The 25,126-nt window shown below is 35.5% G+C and overlaps 1 protein-coding gene across 2 annotated transcripts; it reads right to left on the bottom strand.

The window, feature by feature from the left end:
* Window positions 1-13,911: 13,911 nt before the first annotated feature.
* ubtd1b (ubiquitin domain containing 1b) lies at window positions 13,912-24,588 on the bottom strand. Of its 2 annotated transcripts, none has more exons than XM_056246084.1 (4): window positions 24,389-24,588; window positions 24,175-24,280; window positions 15,744-15,971; window positions 13,912-14,310 (listed from the first exon to the last, which is right to left on the bottom strand). In XM_056246084.1, the coding sequence occupies exons 2-4, from the start codon at window positions 24,239-24,241 to the stop codon at window positions 13,928-13,930; spliced, it is 678 nt and encodes a 225-aa protein (XP_056102059.1). In that variant the 5' UTR covers window positions 24,242-24,280; window positions 24,389-24,588; the 3' UTR covers window positions 13,912-13,927. The 2 variants fall into 2 exon arrangements, with proteins under 2 accessions (XP_056102059.1, XP_056102058.1); XM_056246083.1 differs by having other exon boundaries at window positions 24,393-24,588.
* Between the last annotated feature and the right edge of the window lie 538 nt (window positions 24,589-25,126).

Here is a 25,126-nt window from a genome sequence, read left to right as displayed (position 1 = left end):
ACGTTAGCTAACTGGTAACCTGATGTATATAATATATAATATTTTTAATAATATTTTATATGTATATATATATAACCTATATAATATTATATACACACACACAATTAATTTATTTAAATGGGTTAGGGAGGGTTATGCATGTGCTTATATGTATTTAGGAACATAGTTAATTCACTCATTAACTATCTCTCCGGTTTAATTTTATGAAGAATATTTTTCGGTTGAATATTTACCGAACATTGCTGTATATAGTCGTTGCTTTCTACGTTATGGGAGCAGTCTATTTCCCTCCTAAATCATTCATTTGTACATGCACAGCGTAATTATTTATATTTTGTGTTGGTTGGAGTTCTGAACGCACTGCAGACCTCTTTGCGTGATCATGAAGGTAACGTTAAGCTAATGGCTGAATCGGAATTTATAAGCAAGATCACAGGAATCAATAGCCTAATACAGCCCAGTTGTGCTAAAATAAATATCATGAGACGTCCATCATCAGATGAATGACATGGAAAAGTTAAGTTAGAGCCGCTAAAGCCAGTGCTATTACTACCCATGCGAACATGAACACTAAGCTTTTCCTTTCAAAAAAATAGCCTAAAACTTATCTAAGTTGTCACCCTGCCTCTCCAAATGCAAAACTGACATTAACAAAATGCAATAACAGCTTAAAAAGTACTTGGGTGTGTGTTTTATTTTATATTTACCGTTTAATAATCCAATCGCTGCTGTCTGTCCATAGAAGAGCATGACAGCCGCGTATGTTTTGGAACTATTGGGGCTTACATGAACCACGTGACAGCCGTCGCGGCGACATCAAAGCGTGTCGCAACCACTGATCTATATAATGTCATTCTATATAGATCAGTGGTCGCAACTCTTTCTCTCTATGGCTCTGGCCCGCCCCCTTTCAGCGATCTTGTTGTGTTCTGTCTACCGGTTTGTATTTCCACAGCATGAAGGTAAGATCTTACGAATGTATAAATGAATGACTTGTTTTAAAATCTTCCATTAGTTATGACATCCGCTTGATAACTTTCGTTAACTCTGCAATAAATAATGTTACCAGCTAATTACTCTTCGACAGCAATGCCATAGAAATATACAGCAAAAACAGAAGTTCAAACACAAACAAAAAACAGAAGTTTCTCTAGCATACGGTCTATACACTTTGTTGGTGTTTAAGTTAGTGTAGTGCTATGTGAGGGTGTTCTGCATAATTGTTTACTTCAGTAAGTTGATATTTACAGCTGAAAGACAGAGAGATTATTGTGTGTGTGTGTGTGTGTGTGTGTGTTGATATTGGGCTGCAGGGGTTCATATGTTCTGCCTCTGTGCCTGACTGTGATTTCTGTCTGGTTTACAAACCTCACTAAGCCAGATTAAATGCATCTGATGTACTGGCATGTGTCCCTCCAGCCTGATCTGACTGGGACTAAATGTGTGACAGTCAATAAGACACATTTATCAGCTTTTTTCAAATCGAAAGTTGAAATGTGTAATTTTAAAAATGCTAAAATGCTTTCTCCTATAGCTTAAAATGCACAGACACACGTACGTAAACCATTTCTTGGTTCTTTTCCCATGAAAAGCGTGAGTACTTTCTCTCTCTCTCTCTCTCTCTCTGTTTGTTTAACCAGTCAGACAACAGCACTTGCTGGACCAATAGTGTGAGTCTGTTTGCCTGACCAATGGCAGACAGGGGTGTGTTGAGGAAACCTGTTTAAAGCATTCATTATTTTTGGCGGTGATGGAACTGACATTTAAAAACAAATCGAGCATAGTATTTAATGTAATACACTCAATTATAGCTGGACTGGAAATGATGCACAGTAAAAATGTGGTTCACAAGGGATATTTATCTTAATTATTCTTCTTGTTCTCAGTCACATATTTTAATATTTACTCAGACATTATTACGGATTATATCACATATATTTTCCAACTTTTATGCTAGATGCGATTAATCATGATTAATCGATTTGACAGCACTAATATATATACGTGTGTGTGTGTGTGTGTTAGTGCTGTCAAATTGTTTAATCATGATTAATCGCATCTAAAATAAAAGTTTGAAATTATATATAGGTCTAATATATGTGTGGTGTGTATATATATATATATATATATATATATATATACAAACTTTGTTAGATGCGATTAATCGTTTTGACAGCACTCATATATATAAAATAATTTCAATATTTATTATGTAAATATATATATATATATATATATATCCTATATATTTAATATGTGTAAATATATCATATATTTTAGATGCATTTAGTCTCGATTAATCGATTCAATATTGATATTTAATCAATATATATATATTCACATAATAAATATTGAAATGTTTTTTTTGCTTATTTCTCCTTGGGTTTTTTTAATGGATTTGCAGTTTAAGATTCAATGTCTGGGTTTGGTAAAACAAAATGAACGCATTTTGAAACAGCAAAAATAAATAATAAATGCATGCTAAAAAGTTTTAGTGTGACCTTTATATAACAAAAATCAAAAGTTGAAATCTGTCCCTTGAGACATAAGTGCACATAAGCTGTCTGAGTTGTCTGATCTGAAGTCAGTTGAGTCAGGTGTTGTTCTTAGTAACATGCATTGCAAACCAAGCGATTGCTCCCTTCCTCCTCCATTGACACACACACACACACACACACCAAGTGTTTTCAGCGTCTCTCTGAGCTCTGGGCCGCTTTTCTCCGGCTATTCTGGTTGGATCTTTCTAGAGAGGAGCGTTGAGTTCACATGTGAGACGTGCCACGGTTTCATCTCAAACCTTCAAATCCCTTTTTCTGTGCTAAATTCAGGAGGCATTTACCAGTCTCCCCAGATACAGAAGAGAATAACACTATGTCATCGCCTGAGATCTGGTGTGCCATGACCTCATTACTCTGTCCAGATGGAAAAACAGGAAAAAACAATCTGATACTGGAGTTGAACAAAAATATGATCGATTTCAGGGCAAGTGCATGAAACCCTGGTCATGTGGGATCCCAGGCTGTAAAGAAACGTTCTCGCATTTGCCGTTCTTCTAGAAGATTCTGAAAGAAAGAGTGTTTTTGGTCGCTCTCTGGAAATGGCATGAAATTGAGGCTGCGAACTTTCACTGCCAGCCACACAGATGTGCCCATTCCCGCTGTATTCGGCCTGTGTTTGGCTTGTGTTTCAGGCACATGTAGAACGTTTAGAGAGTGTGGGTGGGAAGATGGTCATAATTTCCAAAGAGGAAACAGAATAGCTCAGTTACAGCAAACCCAGGGAGTTTCAGTCCGGCTGTCGTCCATTCTCTTCACACCATACAGATTTTCTGCACTTGCCAAAGACAAATTCCTGTACTTACTGTATTTATGGGATGAAAAAGAAGTACTGACAACGGAGAAACATTTTCATTTTTATGGCAACTTAAATCTCAGCTTGCTTCTGGCTGCATTTTAAGCGATTTCTCTAAGTGCTTTATGTTAGTGGATCTCAACTGGTTTTCTTCAGGACCCGAGAATTTATATTAGCATTAGCAGAAATGTTTAGGCTATGGAAGCTTGTTTCGGCCACAGAATAAAACATTTTTAAATATAATTGCAACTTTTTATCTCACAACTGTGAGTTTACATCTCACAATCCTGACTTCATTTCTCAGAATTGCGTGATATAAAGCGTAATTGCATGGTATAAAGTCAGAATTGCGAGAAATAAACGCGCAATTTGTACTTTTTTTTCCTCACAATTTAGAGTTTATATCTCGCAATTCTAACATCTTTTCTCAGAACTGAGATATTAACTCGCAATTGCGAGTTATAAAGTCCAATTATAAAGAAATTGCGACTTTATATCACGCAGTTGTGACTTTATATCTCCCAATTGCGTGTTATAGTCATAATTTAAAGAGAAAAAAAAGTCAGAATTACGAGTTTATATCACTCAATTCTGACTTTATAGCACACAATTGTGATTTTATATCACTCAATTCTGACTTTATAGCACAATTGTGACTATATCACTCAATTCTGACTATAACTCACAATTGTGACTTTATATCACTCAATTCTGACTTTAAAGCACACAATTGTGACTATATCACTCAATTCTGACTTTATAACTCACAATTGTGACTTTATATCACTCAATTCTGACTTTATAGCACACAATTGTTACTTTATATCTCTCAATGCTGACTTTATAGCACACAATTGTGACTATATCACTCAATTCTGACTTTAAAGCACACAATTGTGACTTTATATCACTCAATTCTGACTTTATAACTCACAATTGTGACTTTATATCACTCAATTCTGACTTTATAACTCACAATTGTTACTTTATATCACTCAATGCTGACTTTAAAGCACAAAATTGTGACTATATCTCACAATTCTGACTTTATAACTCACAATTGTTACTTTATATCACTCAATTCTGACTTTATAACTCACAATTGTGACTTTATATCACTCAATTCTGACTTTATAGCACACAATTGTTACTTTATATCACTCAATGCTGACTTTATAGCACACAATTGTGACTATGTCACTCAATTCTGACTTTATAACTCACAATTGTGACTTTATATCACTCAATTCTGACTTTATAGCACACAATTGTTACTTTATATCACTCAATGCTGACTTTATAGCACACAATTGTGACTTTATATCACTCAATTCTGACTTTATAACTCACAATTGTTACTTTATATCACTCAATGCTGACTTTATAGCACACAATTGTGACTATGTCACTCAATTCTGACTTTATAACTCACAATTGTGACTTTATATCACTCAATTCTGACTTTATAACTCACAATTGTTACTTTATATCACTCAATGCTGACTTTAAAGCACACAATTGTGACTATATCACACAATTCTGACTTTATAACTCACAATTGTGACTTTATATCACTCAATTCTGACTTTATAACTCACAATTGTGACTTTATATCACTCAATTCTGACTTTATAACTCACAATTCTGACTTTATAACTCACAATTGTTACTTTATATCACTCAATTCTGACTTTATAACTCACAATTGTGACTTTATATCACTCAATTCTGACTTTATAACTCACAATTCTGACTTTATAACTCACAATTGTTACTTTATATCACTCAATGCTGACTTTAAAGCACAAAATTGTGACTATATCTCACAATTCTGACTTTATAACTCACAATTGTTACTTTATATCACTCAATTCTGACTTTTTAACTCACAATTGTGACTTTATATCACTCAATTCTGACTTTATAACTCACAATTGTGACTATATCACTCAATTCTGACTTTATAGCACAAAATTGTGACTTTATATCACTCAATTCTGACTTTATAACACACAATTGTGACTATATCACTCAATTCTGACTTTATAACTCACAATTGTGACTTTATATCACTCAATTCTGACTTTATAACTCACAATTGCAACTTTATATTAAGCAATTCTGAGATAAAAAGATGTAAACTCGCAATTGTGAGAAAAAAAAGTCACAATTGTGAGATAAAACGTCACAATTACCTTTTTTATGTGTATTCTGTGGCAGAAAAAAAGCTTCCACAGTTTACAGCACAATAGGCTACATAGAAAAAAAAGAACTAATTTAATTGAATACTCTTAGCAGCCAGTAAATCACGGCACAAAACACACTGTGGTCGGCACAAATCCTGTTCGTTGTTTTTTTCATTGCAAGTGAAGTGAATTTAATGCAGCCAGGGTTGTAGTTTCTGTTACCTTGAATTATTTTGGTTTTGGTTTCCAAGTGCATGTCATGAAAACCTGTCCACGTACTTCCCTGACTACCTCTCGCAACTGTCTTGGTAACGTCGGGTATGTAAAACTTTGAAGTGACTCGCATGAGCCCAGTGACGTAAAAGTCGCATGAATTCCGATTCGCCTGTTCAGACTGAGGTCGCATTGCAAAATATCTGATCTGTTTCCAGGCACATATCCATGTGGTTTGTGCTGTTCACACTGTCCTGACAAATCTAAGTCACATGAGCAAAAAAAGAAAAGAAACAAAACCTGCTTTGGGCCACATTTACCTGCATGCAGTCTGAATCAAAAAGCTGGATTTCCAAACCTTCAGCTGACAGAACTCCCCATCCTGACACATATACGACTTCATATAAAACACAAATCTGGTGATTTAGACCTTATAGACTGGATATAAACGGGAAAGCGTCCCTCTCTATTGAGCGGGAATCAGAAGAACACACGGCTCCTTGTGAGTTCTCATCAATGGAGGCTTTTTCCCAGGCTTGCACTGCGATGAATGCGTATTTGCTCGTGTGGAGTCTATGAATGTGTCACTGTTACACACACTACACTTCCTCATCTCCTCTAGCTACAGGCTTCTTGCTTCTGGCGGAGACATTTATCTCATTAGTCATCATTCTCACAATATAGGGACTTTTTTTGTGCCGCAGCTTCTCCTGTTGTGTTTTACTGGCGGCAGATTGTAATCCTCACCTGACCTGATTCATTACAAGGCCTGATGTTATAGGAACCACACCATGGTGAAAGGCTTATTTTCAGTGAGCCTGAGCCCGAGACATTCAGTTTTTATATTCATCACATAAAGAAACACCCAAATATGTGCATGGGTCAATGATGCTCAAAGAAAATGCATTCACTCTAAAAAAAATACTGTTTCAACCCAATTTTAGGTCAAATATGGACAAACCCATTGAAAAAATTAACCCAACGGCTGGGTTTGTCCACATTTGACCCAAAGTTGGGTTGAAACAACCCAGCATTTTTTAGAGTGTTCAAAAGTACGTTGGCATAATCTTTATTTCTCAAGGAGAAAAAAAGCAGTGAGGAAGTTTTATTAATTTGTAAATTATTATTTGAAAAATGTCTGCCAAATAAAAGTGTCATGGTCAATATATATTTTTTTTAAATATCAGATAAATAAATATCAGACTGCCATACGGTGCAACTCCCTAAACGCAGTAATATTTGTGAATTAATAATAATAAAATAAAATAAAAAAGTATCACTTTACAGTAAGGTTTCAGATGTTAACATGTAGTGAACTATCAAAGAAAACATTAAATCAAAAGTTGTATCTGTGAATATGATTAACTAACATTAGTTCGGACTATTGTGAAGTTTTACCCAAAAATATTAACTTTTCAACTAATTAAATAATTTTTAGCTCACGTGAATTCAAGATGCAAGAAAAATATATTCCTTTTTAACTAATAGTTTCACTACACAACATTGTTAGAGTCATTAAAATTAAACTTTTTGTTGAAAATAATTCTTTTTTAGGGTTAGGGTTTTAGAAACTAACATGAAAACTTGGCATGTTTTAAACACATTTAAAAAAAAGTTTTTTGGGGGGTTTTTTTTTACATCATGGACACTCATATTTGTCATAAGACTCAAATTGACCATCAAGAAAGATCCCTGAGCTTTTTCTGTTTATTTAATGATCTATACATTTAAGAACAAGAAAGCCTCCACATCTTTTCCTAACCAGATTTCCTAACACTAACAGTAAGCCAATGTCACATCCTCACATCATCATAATACAAACCATCTGGAAATATCAATAATCTACCTGTTACAAAAAGTTCTGGTAAGATCAACAGGGGAGAGGAAGTACTTTCGATGTCCAGTGGGACAGAAGAAACTGGCCTGCATGTTTTCTCCGAGTATAGGGTGTGTGATGCCAAAATACGGATCAAATGTAACATTACTTCTAGCCTGCTTCTTTTTTTTAATCACAATATATCATTCCACTTTATTAAAGCCGGAACAAAATCAAAACACAGGTGTATGAGTATTTCTTGTTGAATACTGCCACCGTGTGGCTGAAACATTTACGGTTCAAAGCCAAAGCGCAGCAGGTCAAAGGTCAGAGCGCGTGAACGTTTCTCAAGCAAGATGCAGAAACAAAACAAGAATAAAAGGCATGATAAAAGGCGAATCAGCGGTTTTCTACTGGCGAGTGAGAGACTTCCAGCATTACAGGAGTCATTTACAACACCACAACTAAACTCACCGAGCGGCAACTATGATTGTTTATTCTAGTTTCAGTCTTGCTATTATGGAAATGTTGGACATTAATTTACTTGTATTAGTCCTTATATGTCATAATATTTAATTTAATGATAAGTATTTAATATTTAACTTAAAGTCCCCCTGACTGTAGTCAATCATGTTATCCCATAAAAATCACCTTTGATCACCAAAATGACGTAAAACGTTTTTTCCTTGAAAAATAATTTGTCATGCCTCAAAATAGCTTGAATGTAACTCTACACCCTTGCTTCATATGTGGTTCTATGAATATGCAAATGAGCCCCGCCTCCACTCACTCACTCAGCTCAGAGATCCACTCGTTGACGATCACACGTTGATCTGATTGGTTACAAGGTCGTTTGTGACGTCAGAAACACCAGCGATTTTTGTCTTTGGTTCAATTTACACAAGGTTTGTCTTAAAGCATATTAAAAACACCACATAGACATATACACAATATTAAAAGCTTGATTTTCACCACAGGGGGACTTTAAGATATTGAATATCTTGATATTTGTAAAAATTATTTTTAAAAAGATTTTTGAAAATACCAGTAGTAGCCTATAAACGTTTTTCAAAACTGAATGAAACATGATTTAAAAAGGACATTTATAAGAACTATATATATTATAGTAAATTATATGTATTTAGTATAATACATTTATTAATAAATGCTGGGAGGTCCAGAGATAACTATAACAGTTTTAATACTCATTCTAATTCTATGAGAACACCACAGCTATAATATCATATTTCATCATTATTATTTCATATTTAACTTAAAATTAGATTGAATATCTTGATATTCGTAAAATGTTCAAAATGTATTAAAGTTCAAAATATATGAAACGAAAAAAAAATTGACAATTTTAATAATAATATATATATATATATATATATATATTATACACACACAGCCATATACATGTATTTATGTATATATATATATAGCTATACACACACACACACACACAGATACATATACAAATATAATGATAAAGTATTAATAATCATTCTAGTTTAATAAGAACAGGGAAGCCCACATCACAGTTAATAAATAATATCTTTTAATAATTTCATACTAAATTTAAGATTGGATATCTTGATATTTGTAAAATATTTTAAAGTTATTAAAGTGTTTTTGAAAGTAGTATAAAAGTTTTTCAAAAGTTTTTTCTTACTACAGTATATTATAGTTGTTAATAAATTCGAGGAGGTCCAGAGATAAGCAACTATAAAGATAAAGTTTTAATAATCGTTCTAATTCTATGAGAGTAGCAAAGATCACACAACAACAATAACGATAATGGCAATATCAGTGGAATCACATTCAGACATTTTTTTTCCAGCTGATGAACAACATTGACAGCCAATCAGAATCTACTTTAAAACAGATGCTGAACATGTATCGGCACATGAGATGGTATTAAAATTCATAACCCATACATTCTTGAAATTTAACCAGTGAGAGGTGTAAAATATGGCGCTTTAAACGCATCAATATTCCCGCCCGCAGACACTTCACCTTTTCTGCAGACTTAAAAATGATAGCAACACTTGCTTTATTACAGTAAAGGTCAGACTAACTCTTCCCAAGCTCATTAAAACACTTGAAACCGATCTGAGAACATGATGAAATGATTAGCAGTTTATGGACAAACATCTGTTTGCTTTCACAGCTGTCATTTTAATTGACAATTAAAACATCTGAAAAACAGATTACCATGTAAATTATACATAACGTTTGTGAAACAGGCCGTAAGCACATTTAAGTATAAGAATTTCACACATTTTATCTCTTAATATACAGATATTAATCTATGAAGAAATTCACATGAATTCCTTTTAAAGGTTTATGAAAGTTCATGTATTTTGTAAGTGGGACACGCACACATGTAAGCATGTTTCTGCCACATACGAATACAAATCATAATTATGAGATAAAGTCATATCTCCTAATTATGAGATAAAGTCATATCTCCTAATTATGAGATAAAGTCATATCTCCTAATTATGAGATAAAGTCATATCTCCTAATTATGAGATAAAGTCATATCTCCTAATTATGAGATAATTCGTCACAGTTATGAGACTTCATCACAATTATGAGAAAAAGTCAAAATTGACAGATCATACATATGAGAACAAACAGTCAAATCTGACAAAATAAGTAGTAATTATGAGATAAAAGCAAAATTATGAAAAAGTTTCAATTATGAGCTACTCATGAAAATTACGGCTTTTCTTAATGGCGTATCTCCAAATTATGTATCTCAATTTTGGCTTATCTCATAATTATGACTTCGTATTCATAAAGTTGACTTATGTTTTCATGTAATTATTATTTTATGTGGCAGACACAGGCTTCCATACCCACGGCAAGCTGGAGTAAAGCGTAATGGCTTCTTGTAATCTGCGGTTTGAAAGACAAACGTCCAAATTGTGTCTCCTGAAACCGTCCCAACACAGTGGGGCGAGAAAGATCCACATGTACAGTGCGGCTCATAACAGCTTCCTCAGTCAAATCTGGAAACCTAATGTCATGAGACACCCATTCAAACAAACAATACATGAAGAAAACACCGACTGAAACATTGCCTGTATGAATGCAGAATTGTGTCGGCTAGAAAAAAACAACAGCAATGTCCCTCTTCAATAAAAATGATCATAAATGAACCATTATGATCATAATCAGCACACATATGTAAAACATAATGATGAACACACAACATACAGACTTACACTATAACCATTTTAATGATATTCTTACTTTGCCTATTTCCATTAAATGTTTTGAATATTACAAGCAAAAGTGGAGCTGTTTCCCGAAATGAATGCCAATGAGAGAATAAATACCAAGCTCTCTATCATTAGCAACATCAGCACATGTTGTCACAGCATAAGGGTTTCAGATTGTGCTGACGAAGGCCAGGAGGAATGACCTCTCCTTCAGAGGTCACACAGCTCCCAACCCGGGAAAGCACTAGCAAAGTATGCGGGATTGGAGTACACAACATCACTGTGTGCAGTTTCTTTCTTATCAGAGCATGTAAATCAACGACGCACATAAATGATGACTGTGGTACTGAGTGACTCTTCGTCAGAGGGTTTTGATGCCTCGCTGTACCCACAGGGGCGTGTGCTTTACGCTGCGAAGGACTTCTGGGAATATTCCAGCTTGTTTTACCCAAAAATGAAGTGTGTCATATTTTACTCACCCTCGTGTTCCAAACCTGCGACTTACTAGATATAAGCAATGTTTTTTGTTCATATAATGACAGTCAATGGGGTCCAAAACAACATGGGAACCCACTGACTTTAATTTTATGGAGCAAATTTTTTTTTTCTAAACATAATTTATGATGAAATAAAAAGTCAATTATGACAAAAAAGGTTACATTTTGAAAAAAGTCAAAATTGAGATGTCATAAGTCAAACAATTGAGTTGTTGTTTCACTTGTGATACTTGATATAATCTAAATTATCACTCAAAATTGAGAATTCTGACAAAAAAAAAGTGTCAACTTATGACTGGACAATTATGAGATAGTAAAAATTATAGCATATTAAGTCAAATTGGAGATGTCATAAGTCAAATAATTTAGATAGTTGAGATAAAAAGCTAAGTTTTCAGTCAAAATTAAGAGATCTGACAAAAATGTCAATAATTTTGACAATTATGAGATAGTAAAAATTATGGCATACTAAGTCAAAATGTTGATGTCATAAGTCAAATTGAGTTGTTTCATGTCATAATTGAGATAAAAAGCTAGATTATCAATCCGAATTGAGAATTCTGACAAAAAAATGTCAAATTTGGACAATTGTGAGATAGTAAAAATTATGGCATACTAAGTCAAAATTGAGATGTCATATAATCAAATAAGTCAAATAATTTAGATGTTATGTTTTTCACGTCATAGTTGAGATAAAAAGCGAAGTTTTCAGTCAAAATTAAGAGATCTGACAAAAAGTAAAAAATTTTGACAATTATGAGATAGTAAAAATTATGGAATACAAAGTCAAAATGTAGATGTCATAAGTCAAATAATTGAGTTGTTTCATGTCATACTTGAGATAAAAAGCTAGATTATCAATCCAAATTGAGAATTCTGACAAAAATGTCAAATTTGGACAATTATGAGATAGTAAAAATTATGGCATACTAAGTCAAAATTTAGATGTCATAAGTCAAAAAATGTAGTTGTTTCATGTCATAACTGAGATAAAAAGCTAGATTATCAGTCAAAATGTAAAATTCTGACAAATGTCAACTTATGACTCAATTTTGACAATTATGAGATAGTAAAAATTATAGCATATTAAGTCAAACTTTTTGCCTGAATTCTCTTCTTTTTTTTCATAATTATGGCTTGTGTGACCAACAGTCAACATTTTCAAAAGATCTTCTTTTGTGTCAGTCAGTCATACAGGTGTAGAACATAAGAGTGAGTAAATGACAGAATATACACATACCCTTTAAGCTACAGCATATTGTCGATTACCAATGAAAACGCCACATAGACTTGCATAGCAAGTGATAGTTTACTATACAGTAAAAGCTGGAAAAGCTTAACTTGTAGTTAACCTGGAAAATTCCTCAAATGCAAAATGCCGCAATTTGGAGAGGGAAAAAAACCTGCTATTTCCAATGATAACTTAATGTGATTTAACTCATGCATGAAGGTTATTGTACACCAGTTTGTATCTTTAAAACAACAACAACAAAAGAAGACAAAGTAACCCAGAGCAGAAGGAATGGCGTGATAGAAGAGAGATGTATAACGAACACGCCAGTGCTAATGAGGAACAGTTGCCGCTGAGGTAATGAGCCGTTTCTAACCGGTGTGGGGCACGCAGTGTCACATGGGGAAATAACCAGGAGCAGAAGACCTTTAGTAAAAGAAACGTTTTGAAACCTGAATGAACGAATGTTTGTGAGCATCGTGCAGGCCCTAATGCAGTTACTTGCAGAATGCTTGTAATGCCACTGATAAAGGGTTAAGAATCAGTAAAAAGTCTTACAATAAGCAAGTAAAAAAAGCAGGGTAAAGATTGAAATAGTATATAATATAATCTCTCAAAATAGTAGCAATATTCTCTGATTGCAGCCTGAGCGCTTACAGCATAACATCTCTATAAAAGAGGAAGTCAGACAGCCATTAAAGTGACAGTGTGTCCAATCTTCCCGTTTGCGATGCGCGTTCCTCTACTAGATGATCTGTAATCTACAGGGCACGGAGACTGTGCGGTGCCCGGAGATGAAGATGTATAGCATGTGTCTTTGTGCACTAGATTTACACAGTGAGCCTTTTGAGCGTCACTGGCCTCTAGCAAACGTGTCCGAAATGTGGATTAGCTGTATAATGATATCAGTCTGAAACTGTTTTAAGATTGCATAGAAAGTACTGGGTTGTGCTCAAAGACGTCAGAAAAAATACAAAGCATGTGTGTGTGTGTGTGTGGCCGCACTGAAACATGCCTCGTAAGCAAAATAACTCTTAATCTACTCTTCTTTCAAGGCACAACTATTCTAAGATACTCAAAGTGTGCAAAATGAAGCTCAAGTTCGATTATCTTACAAAGGGAGATCACTTTCAGAGGATCATGTTGGTACTTTTCAGCACATAGTCAAGGGACTCGCTATTAAATTCATTTTGGCACTTCTGCTGAAGTTAGCAGAGATGCAATCCGTTCGTTCGGTTGGTTTGTTTATTTCCAAATAACAATTCATAATCCGCTTATTCGTTTCTCCAGATGCTCGATTTGAAGACGACTCGACGCACACAGCGTCCTGACAAAATTTTTGTGCACAACATTTTACGTTCGCGGGGGTTTTTGCTCGTTAATCTCTTTGCAGTTGCGCTTCAGGGGTTTGGTGTCAGTTGGTTCACGATGACCTGGATAACAAAGTCCTTCTGGATCTTGGTGTCCTGCAGGCGGGTCTTGTCTGTCAGGAGTTTTCCGGAGAAGAACCAGCGCTGGTGGGCCAGGTCAATGTCCTCCTGAGCTTGCAGTTGCTTCTTTAGCAGGCCGATGGAGTCCGTCATGCTGGCGTTCAGGCGCAGGTCTTTGCCGGTGGAGAGCCGAACCTTCAGCTGGAACTCTTTCTTCGGTGCCGTCTGGGGCTCAGGGTTATCCGACAGGTCTTCATCACTTCTTTCTGATATCAGATTGACAGGCGGGGCCAGGCAATAAACCGGCAGCTGGTAACGGTTTCCGAGTTCATCGTAACACTCGGTCAGGGATCCTAGAGTGATTGAATGAATATAAACAACCGTCAGTGATGAGGGGTTAACGTGCTTCAGATATAACAATGAGGGATGATGCGTGTGTCATGATTTGCACAAACACTTTATGTTATTACATTCTTCCTTATTATGGTGAAAACTTCCCTTTTCGGCCAGTAAAGAAAATAAGGGCCAGGGTGTGAAGATAATAAGGTATTTAAATAGATAAATATAGTTATTTGATAGAAACAAATCAATTATTTGATCAAATGTATTAATATTAATCAATTAAATCTGAATATACAGGTGTAACTCGAAAAATTTGAATATCGTGCAAAAGTATTTCAGAGATTCAAATTAAAAGGTGAAAGTAGTATATTTAGTATATATATAAATGCATGATTATACTTTTCAGAGGGCCGACGTTTCTGCATTTAAACAGAATATTTTTATTGATTTCATGTAATATTCAAATTTTCTGAGATTTTGAATTTGGGGTGTAAGATGTAAGACATAATCATCAAAATTATAACTTTTGCACGATATTCTAATTTTTTGAGTTTCACCTGTATATATATCAAACTTGTGGAGACCCTTGTTCAATGCCGAACAGAATTGGATCTTGTGTGTCATTCGACCAGCACGTTTTTTCCACTTTTTTAACAATCTGAAACGTGCAATTTATATTCCAAGGCAACTTGTGCATGTACAAGTTGGCGCTTTACTGGGACACGAGTTAAGTACAAAGAAATAATAGTATAGCAACCAAACATTAAACATTTGGATTAAGCCATGAAGGGGGCGGAGCTTCGGATTCTAGAGAGCATTTGATTGGACAGAAAATCTGAAGTGCAGAGTGATGTCATCAAAATCACTGATCCATATCGGCAGACTGTAAGTTTTGAATGCTTTTATCTTCTAAATGTGAATTTTGTCATTGTTCTGGAGCACACTAGCTTATAGATAACAATAAGGCTAACATATTCACTCTAAAAGCCAATTAGTTATAATAAAAGATGCTTATAATAAATGCAACTATAATTTATTTAGTTCTGTATACCTTTAAATTTGAAGGACTTTTTGTGGTGTGAGGGGAACTAAAATACATGTTTATATAATGTTTTTTTTTTATCAGTATTTTGCCATTATTTCTGAAATGTAAAAAAAAAAAGGCAATATACACTATTTTTTTCTCTCCCTCTCTCAACAATGCAAAATTTTGATCTGGTGTGACTTCTGTGCTACTTTTTTGGCAACTTAAATTTTGGTTATCACACTACTACATTTATGATGCTTTTTTTGTACGGCAATTTTGGCAGCACCACATCACTGCTTTTTGATTTATGGAAAAGAGCAGCATGAACATTCATCCAAATTTCTTCTATTTCTGTTCTAAAAAAGACAGCAAGTCACACACAAAGCTAGGTTTATCACAGCTAATCAAGACTCTCACCATGTGGTAACGTGATGTTGGCTCCGTCCACTATAGCCTGAGCCAGCTCGTGATCGCTACACTCCAGAGCCACGGCGGCAGCTTTTAGGGCGTCCCAGATCTCCTTGCGGCCCTCAAACGCCGGAGCCGTGTCCCAGAACTCATCTCTCTTACTGCGCAGCTGCCCCTCCGTCATTGGGTAATCGCTCTTCCACTTCAGCTTGTCTTTCTTCAGGGGCTCGTTGCGACCTGGAGACGCAGATGATGTGTGAATTAACACTAATGTGAGAGAAGTGTAGGCTATACAACATTTCCTGGAACAATGGCTTAGCAGAAAGTTGCTGGAGAAAGACTGAGTAGCTTTGATGATCAAAAAGACGACCACATTACTTTTTGACCATTGGGCCAGACTTTTACTATTCCAGTGAATTATGTTGAGGTTAGTTTCATGACATCACATGTGAAGGTCGACAAAGACTTTCCATTTGTATTTTCCATCAGTACTTTCTCTGATGCTACAACAAACAGAGAACTGAGTGGAATGTAAAAGTAATAGTCTAATAAACAAGAATTGACATGTAGTGTATTCAAATGATTATAGTGTAATGGAAAATTTAGAAGGAACATTTAGATCAAGAATGTAGAAAAAGTCAAAAGAGCATATTTCGTCACAAATGACTACAAAAAATACAAATAAAAAACACTAACGTTCAAACATTTGGGGTAGAAATCTTACAGATCCCAAACATTTGAATGATAGTGTACGTATATTTATGCATTTCTTTTTATTATAATATTTTTGTATCCCGGTGATGAAATGTGCCATTTCTTCTTTGATTATTAAAGTTGATATTGTGTATATATACATACACACATTATATATATTATACACACACACAAGATTTAGAGATACATAATACATAAATCAAGCATTAATTAGTATCAATATAACACATGATTGTGGATTACAGTGACTTTAGTCTCAAAATAAAAGCAGAAGTGAACTATACTCATTCATATACACATGACTGAGCAAAGGTTGTGCATTTATGACTGTTTGTGTGCAAATGACAGATCAATTCAGCCTTCATCTATCCAGTTCACATCTCACAACAACCCTGAGGGCAACAGCCAAACTCTAAACACCCCCTCCATGACCCTGAAGTTATCTGGTCAAATACAGCTCTTGTTTTGAATCAACAATGATATGTTGAGCCCAACACACACACTGCTGATTAGGACTGATAATGATACTACTGGATAGTGGATAAGGAGTGATGTTGTCCAGTGATTTATTTGCCTTATATAAGCTTTGTTTTCTTTATTTGTAAGGCAATTTTTTTGATAAGGAAAGTTAGCCAGCCACAGTAGTGTAAAATTAATTTTAAAACTTGCACGTTTGATTTATGTTGGTGCTTTTGATTATTCAAGTGCTTTGGACGTGGTTTTAATGGTGAGACGTTTGTTATCTTTTGAGACTTTTGTTATTAGTCTCTCAAAAACTATATGAAAATTTGGGTTTTGATTTTTTGGCCAATATATCGGTTATCAGCTTTCAAATATAAAGAATTATCGGTATCGGTATCGGCCAAAATGTTCATATCGATGCATCCATACAAATTTAGCTTAACTTTAAATATCTGATGAAGTCTGAATTATCGAGAAGCGTCCTGAAAACAATAAACCACAACAGACGGGATTCTGACTGCTTCAACCAAACAGAAAAATAATTATCGGCTAATGCCGATAATTAAAGCTGCCGTCGGCAACATTTTTTTGATAATATTTAGTGAAATCGACACTATAATCCGACAGAACAACATAAATAAAGTGGTTTTAGAGAAAAACCCGAGCTTCTAACTCCACCTGGAGAGTGTTATTTGTTTTGCAAAAATCCACAGCTCCCGGATCATCGGGTCCAATCAGCGCAGGGGGGTGTGAGATCTCACTGTCAATCACAGATCGGGCACACACCACCCCTCGCGCACGTTACAACCACATACACACGCCTGAAGTTCGCGCAGTAACGAAGAGTGATGGCGGAACACTAACAAATCAAGTAAGCTCATTTAGAGTATAAATGACGTTAGCAATTGCAATCTATCGGTAGATTAGCCAGGACAGCATACCTTCAAATACTCCATGATGCTGATGAGACGGGCACGTTCACTGAAAATCTGGTGCACACGCACTGACGAGAATGAACTCGGTGGGAGGGTATCCGTTGATAGTGGGGGAGGGGCATGAGAGTTGTAAACATTCAAAATTTCAAGTCCACTCAATCTGCCAGACTTGCCGACTGCAGCTTTAAAAAATTGCTAATTGGCTGATATACTGCCATAATCAGATTTATAAAGGTCACCAGAAAGCAACCAAGAAAACTATTAGGGCTGTCACTTTTTATTCGATATTCGAATATGCATTCGAACATGACGTGAAATAACCGTAACCGAACTATAAATAAACTATCCGGTTTTTAAAGTGCCATGCTTAACGCATTTTTTACAGTCTATGATTAGACCGTTTGTTTTTTATTTTATTGTTTGTCATCTCATCCAGTAGAGGGCGCTCTAAACGTATTGTAGCGTAGGCTCATGACCAAATCAAGCGAATAATCTGTTTTGAAAATGGAAGATAATGCACAGAAAGGCCAACATGAGCGGACAATTTACTACTCCAATCCATCTCATCTACTCCAATACTCCAATCCTCTCCCCGCAGACAGCAACACACTGCATTTGTGGAGAGACACAGGCTGCAACAAATACCCACTTCTCTCAACGTTGACGCGCAAATACCTGTGTGTGCCAGGCACGTCTGCGCTCCGAACGTGTGTTCTCCACCGCGGGGAACATCGTGAATAAAAAGAGAGCCGCACTTGATCCAGATCAAGTTGACAGATTGGTGTTTCTAGCAAACAACATTAAGAAATGAATAATGCTGCTATGTCTTACTCATGGCTACTGTTTAAGCTGTCACATTATTGTGCCATGCTGTTCCGATTCTGTTTTCTTCTATGTAGCCTAATGTTGCGATCGGCTATGCATAGTGGCACGTTCATATTGATTATTCATATTTCAAACATTTAATTCAAACTTTTTTTTTCAGACAGGCTATGGCCCGAGTCCTGTTTATGACTGTCAGACTGTTGTTAATAAATTCGTGATTGAATCTCCGTTATGGTGTTGTGTTTTTTTTTTTTTTTTTTTTTTATGGGGGCGGGGGGCTCGTAGATATTCGAATACATTGCTTGATATTCGATATCCGTTCGAATTAGATTTTTTTCAAAAGTGACAGCCCTAAAAACTATATTGGTAAGGCTTGAGATACCATAAAAATGAGAATTCAAAAGTCAAGTAAGTAATGTTTAGAAGATTTAGCAGTAATTTGGACAGGAACACAGTCGTAACTGCTCTTTTACAGGAAATCACCGTTACTCCATACGATTAAGCAATAATGATGCTTGCCTTAGCAAACACCTCTAATAATAAACCTGCTATAGAAATGAGGAAGTTCAGGCTGATGGAGAGATAGTGGGTGGGTGGACCATGATTCAGTGCTTTCCCATCGATTCTGCTCTGACTATGGCCAAGTATCCAAAGGACATCATCAAAACACATTATTTATAGCATGGCCAGCTTAGGTGTAATTACAAATTAACAGGACACATTGTGTGTGATTTACAGCGTTGTTCCACCCAGAATGCTTCATTGACAGCACAATGGTGGAAGGAGTGAACGAATATCATCAACATTAAACAACTTTTAGGACTACACATGATTCAAGTATTACAGGAAGTCTGGTCCTCTAAACCGATTAACACCGTCAAGCCTGCCATATGATAGTCAGAAAATCTCAATTTTGAAATGGAAGTTTATAAAATTGGGTAACACTTTACAATAAGGTTCATTTTTTAAGTATTAACTAATGTGAACTAGGTGTGTAACGATACCCTCATGTCACGATTCGAAACATATCACGATACGATATTATTGCGATACTCCAAGACATATGATAAAAGGTTAACAAAAAATGTACTGTTGATTAAAATGCTAACTTTGATATTACATTGTGTGTGTAAATGACAATGGTGACACCAGAATAAAAATATTCATGATTCTGAAGCTGAAAATACAGAACTATTTTAGATGAATATGCTTGCACTTTTTCACTGACTAGATATATTTAAAATAATGTAGGTAGGACACTTTTTACTGGTCAGGTAAAATTTGGTATTATCAGGACCAACAAATATTCCCCCATTGCATTATTATACATTATAATCAACATTATATATAGTAGTTTAATGTAGTAGTGACACTAAAACTCAGAAAACTAGAATTTTTTTCTCACATAGTCATTTTTTGGGGGGGGGGGGGGGGGGGGGGGGGGGACTATCCACGATACATATTGTCACTATCGATGATACGTATTGTTGCATTTTTGTATTGCGATATATTGTTACATCCCTAATGTGAACTAACCATGAGAAATGCATTTGTTACTGTATTTGTTCATCTTTGTTAATGTTAGTTAATAAAAATCCAGCTGTTCATTGTGTTCATGTTAGTTCACACTGCATTAACAAATGCTAACAAGATTTTAATAAAGTGTTAATAAATGTTGAAGTTAACATTAACAAAGATTAATAAAAGCTGTATAAGTACAGTTCATTATTAGTTCAATTAGTTCATGCTAACTAATGTAGTTAACCAATAACCTTATTGTAAAGTGTTACCGATAATTGTATAGTGATTATTATTATTATTATTATGATTAGTGAGAATATGAAGCTCAAACCCAAATTCAGAGACCCAAACTGAGCAGAAATATGCCAAATTCGTGCAGATGCTGATATTATTATGGAAGAAATGAAATTCTGATTGCTTGTAATGTAAATCAATGAGAACTTTATAACAGTATAACACACCAATTACATAAAAATGCATGTAAAAAAATATCAGTTATCACTCTCAATAATATGCCTAAGTAGTAAGATGATATTTAAATGCTTAGTCTTATGATCAAAGCTCTGCTATTTTAAAACACAATGCAATGCAATACAATGATGATTGAGAAATAAACCTTCCTCAAAAGCCTAATTTTTTATTTTCTAAAAAAAAAAAAATGTATTGATAATCAAGACCACCTATGTTGCTTCAGTCCAGCAAGTGATTATTAGAGACAATATCAAATTTATTCTTGCATGTACTTTATGAAAATAAGCAAAGATTTAAAGCGAAAAGACACGTGAACCACGAGCTGAAGGTGGATGTTTTTAACCATTATACTAAAATGCAGTTTTACTTGCTAAAATAAATATGAAGGCATGTCTACAACAGGTTATTCAGCAATGTTTTGATCATGTTGATAATTTAAAGACCTTAGAAATTCATCTATCAAATATGATACATTAGGCCTTATAGGGTTAAAGCGGCCTTTCAAAGTGACAGGCACAGACAAATGGCCGTTTACAATCCAATGTTGGTCAAATAAAAGAAACCACTGACAATGTGAAGAACTCTAAATGCTCCCAGAAGGAGAGTGAACTAAAGATTGATGGCCATCTCTCATTTATTCTACATTTCTTTGGTCGTTGCTCTGTCACTTGTCAGGATAGTGAAAAATAGTCTGCAAATTGTGAAAACAACTTAAAGGGATAGTTCACCCAAAAATGAATATTCTGTCAGTAATTACTCTCCCTCATGTTGTTCAACCCCGCAAGACTTTCGTTCATCTTCAGAACACAAATTAAGATATTTTTGATTAAATCTGAGAGCTGGATCACTCCTCCATAGTCTTCTTAAGGGATTGAAACTTGCCGGCCCAAAAGTTGTGAAAGACATCGTTAAAATAGTCCGAGTGACTACAGCGGCTCAATCTTAAGTTTATCAAGTGACGAGAATACTTTTTGTGCAAAAAAAAAAAAAAAAAAAAAAAACGTGCAACCTAGAAGCTTTGCGCAATATCACTACGTGAAATATCACGGCCGTAAAGAGAAGGAAATGAATAGTTGAATAAAGTCGGTTTTTTGGGGGGGTTTTTTCGCACAAAAAGTATTCTCGTCACTTGATAAACTTAAGATTGAGCCGCTGTAGTCACTCGGACTATTTTAACGATGTCTTTCACAACTTTTGGGCCGGCAAGTTTCAATCCCTTAAGAAGCCTATGGAGGAGTGATCCAGCTCTCAGATTTAATCAAAAATATCTTAATTTGTGTTCTGAAGATGAACGAAAGTCTTACAGGGTTGGAACAACATGAGGGAGAGTAATTACTGACAGAATTTTCATTTTTGGGTGAACTATCCCTTTAATAATATATAATAATTTGTCCTGCAGTATATGCACGATTAGAAGGAAGGCGCTTGTCTCATAGGTTCACACACACTTGTGATCTAGTCAACGACTCAAACAGCAAAGGTGACAAGGTTGAGTCTTGAGTCAGCAGGGCACTGTTTATAAACCAGCTTATTTCACTTTATGATAATATGCCACAACAACAGGAGACAATGTGCGTGTAATGCAGAATGCGGCTGTCAAAAGTTCAGCACCTAATATAAGCTCTAGTCAAATGATATGTAAATGCGGTCTCTGTGTCTTGAGGCCAAGAGCTGAAAGGAGCCGCATAAAGTTGCATTCTTCTCCTGTAATTCTCTCGTTACACACACACACACACACACACACACACACACACCGCAAGCTGCGACAGATTCTCTTCCCCTCCCGTCGTTACAGCAGGAACACGAGATGTTCCCTTTTCCACACGCGGCATTATAAAATAATGTGGCTCTTCCTCAGAACTGATTACATTGTTGTATTAGAGCTGGGAAAATGATGTTTATGACGTTAGGTTTTGGTTTGCGGTGAGTCTGAACTCCTGTGGGTCACATTAGACAAGACAGACAATAACATGCATCTTTGTTCTCGCAGCAAACATACAACAAACACACACACACACATAAAACTCTGATTCTCAAACAAATGACTCTTATGAACTGACTCTTTTCAGTTAAAAACACTCACAAACACTTGTATGCATTATGCACATTATAAAGATGTAATATTCGTATTAAGCAAAATTTGAGAAGTACAAATCTTTAAAATAAGTAATAATAATTTTTTTGAACTTTTCAAACGTTGCTCCGTTAATAACAATAAGATTCTCAAATAACTCTTAAAAGAATCCGTTCATGAGTAAAACAACACTAACAAATCAGTCTTTTATGCTCATTATGACTTTTATATTACGCAAAGTTTGAAAAGTTAAAAACTTTATAAATAACAATAAAACTAATTAAATCATATTAAATTTCATATTAAGCAAAATTCAATCATTTAATTAAATCAGTAATAATAATAGCCGTTTAATCAGATTCACAAAACAAATAACTTATGAACTGATTCTTTAGTGTCTTTATGTATTTAGTAGATTATTATAGTGATTTTTTCCCCTTACTGTTTAGGACTGATGTTTAATAATTATTAAGCGACACATGCTTGAGAATGAATTGCTGTTATTGAATAAACTTCCCAAACTTTACTCTGGTGCAAAGATGTTCTTGACTGGAGAAATGCACGTAATATATATAACGCCCATCATGTGTAAAAGAAAATCTTATCTCCTGTTCAAAGCAAGAAACACACACACACACACACACACACACACAACCTGCTGAAGTACAGATAACCCTACAATACACTGATACTGGCTGCAAGACGTCCGTGTCCTCAAGACTTTCACTGATAGAAGTCAAACGCATGTCACTGTCGCTGCTGTCATCACTGGACTACATTTCCTGTGATGGAAAGAAATTCTTTCTATCCCAAATTATGTTTTACTTCAGCTCATGGCAAACGGAGCAAACATGCATGGACATGCCCTGAGACGAGACTCCGCAGCCTGAACGACTGCCGGCTCCAACACGCACACAGGTGGAAAAACACACACAACAGAGGAGACAGATAATGATCAAAACTGTCAATCTTTCCAAGGGCCTGAATTGTCACATCTACAAAAAAGGAGTTTCAGAATCATCACAAAACAAACTGACATGAAGAAAAGCTGAAGGCATGATAGTACCAGTAAACACCAGTCAATCATCAAATGAATCTTATTTGAAATTTAAACCAATTATGATTGTTGGAGAAAACATGGAAGTAATGCGGAGAGATGTGTAACTTCAACAACAAAGAAACTGTGGTACAGTAATGGCAAGCATATGTTAGTTTGATACATATATCAAAGCACTGCAGGCATGCACATTTACATGTTGGGTATTTACATGATAATAACATGGTACTTTTTGCTGATGGCTGCCACAATACACCTGATATTTGCATGTTTTCAAGAATGCCAAACACGGAAACAAACATGCAAACAGGTTATCACAGAGTCTAAAGCAACAGGTTTGTGTGTGTGTGTGTGTTTAGTCTAAGCAACAGTGTGTCTCACCTCCACGTTTCCTCTGCGTCCTCGCTCCGCGTGACTCCGCGCGCTCGCGCCCCACGCATCCTCCCATGATCGTCAAACAAACGCAGGCCACATCTCAAGACAGCACCTATACACACTCCTGCTTTATCATAATTTGAATTGCCAAACGTAAACCAGTACTACAACTCAAAATAAACTACAGTTTAACTATGGGTGATGTGTCAACAGTACGTACGTACATCAAAGGGAAGTCCAAGGAAAGAAAACAAAACTCAACAAAACTCCAGACTGAGGGTCTCGCGATGATCTAATATCAGTTATCTGGCACGAGACTTGCGTTTAGTTATTTCTGGCTTTATCCCACGAGCTAACTTACAGCAGCTAGCAGCCAGAGCACGAGCTTTTGTCTGAACTCATAAAGTCCAGTCTAAATAAAAAAAACAAGCTAGTATTTGAGCTTTATTGAATATTTCGTGCTCGCGTTATGGTATATTAAAACATTTATGCGTCGCAAACCTGCCCGAGTTCTTTATCTCTCGCTTGTCTTGCACCTTTCCCCACACTGACTGAGTGATGTTTCCTACTAGTTCACGTTACTGGTGCTCATTGCGCAAGCGCTCTGACCACGTGACTCCACCAGAGCCCCTCCTCTAATGGAGCCTTCAAACTTCGCTCAAAAATGGCATGATCGCAAGCGTTTTAAACCGGTTTAAACGTGTAAAAGAGGACATTATAATTGCCTCTAGCGAGCACAACTCTCTCAGTTTGACTGGGTGCTGTGCTTGTGTGAGTGCGTGCACTTTTCAGCGTGTTTGTAGCAAAAGGAAAAATAGTTCCATTCTTACGAAACTTTTTTTGCTAAATTAAATAACACAAATAAATTTAATCCCAAAACACGTATGATATTTTTATTTGAGATCCATACATACAATATTAGTTTAAGAAAATATCGATGTTTAAAGATCGACACGAA

This window comes from Rhinichthys klamathensis, unplaced genomic scaffold (assembly GCF_029890125.1).
Source record: "Rhinichthys klamathensis goyatoka isolate OS25496 unplaced genomic scaffold, OSU_Roscu_1.1 h1tg000035l_1, whole genome shotgun sequence".
Taxonomy (NCBI): Eukaryota; Metazoa; Chordata; class Actinopteri; order Cypriniformes; family Leuciscidae; genus Rhinichthys; species Rhinichthys klamathensis.
Note: the sequence above shows the minus strand (reverse complement) of the source record. Positions and strands in the feature narration are given on the sequence as shown.

Bases quoted from the DNA above. Each gene is read 5' to 3' on its own strand.
- ubtd1b (XM_056246084.1), bottom strand. From the start codon at position 24,241: ATGGGAGGATGCGTGGGGCGCGAGCGCGCGGAGTCACGCGGAGCGAGG. The intron at 15,972-24,174 runs GTGAGACACACT...CTGCGTCTCCAG, and splicing joins GACGCAGAGGAAACGTGGAG to GTCGCAACGAGCCCCTGAAG. The intron at 14,311-15,743 runs GTGAGAGTCTTG...CAATCACTCTAG, and splicing joins CAACATCACGTTACCACATG to GATCCCTGACCGAGTGTTAC.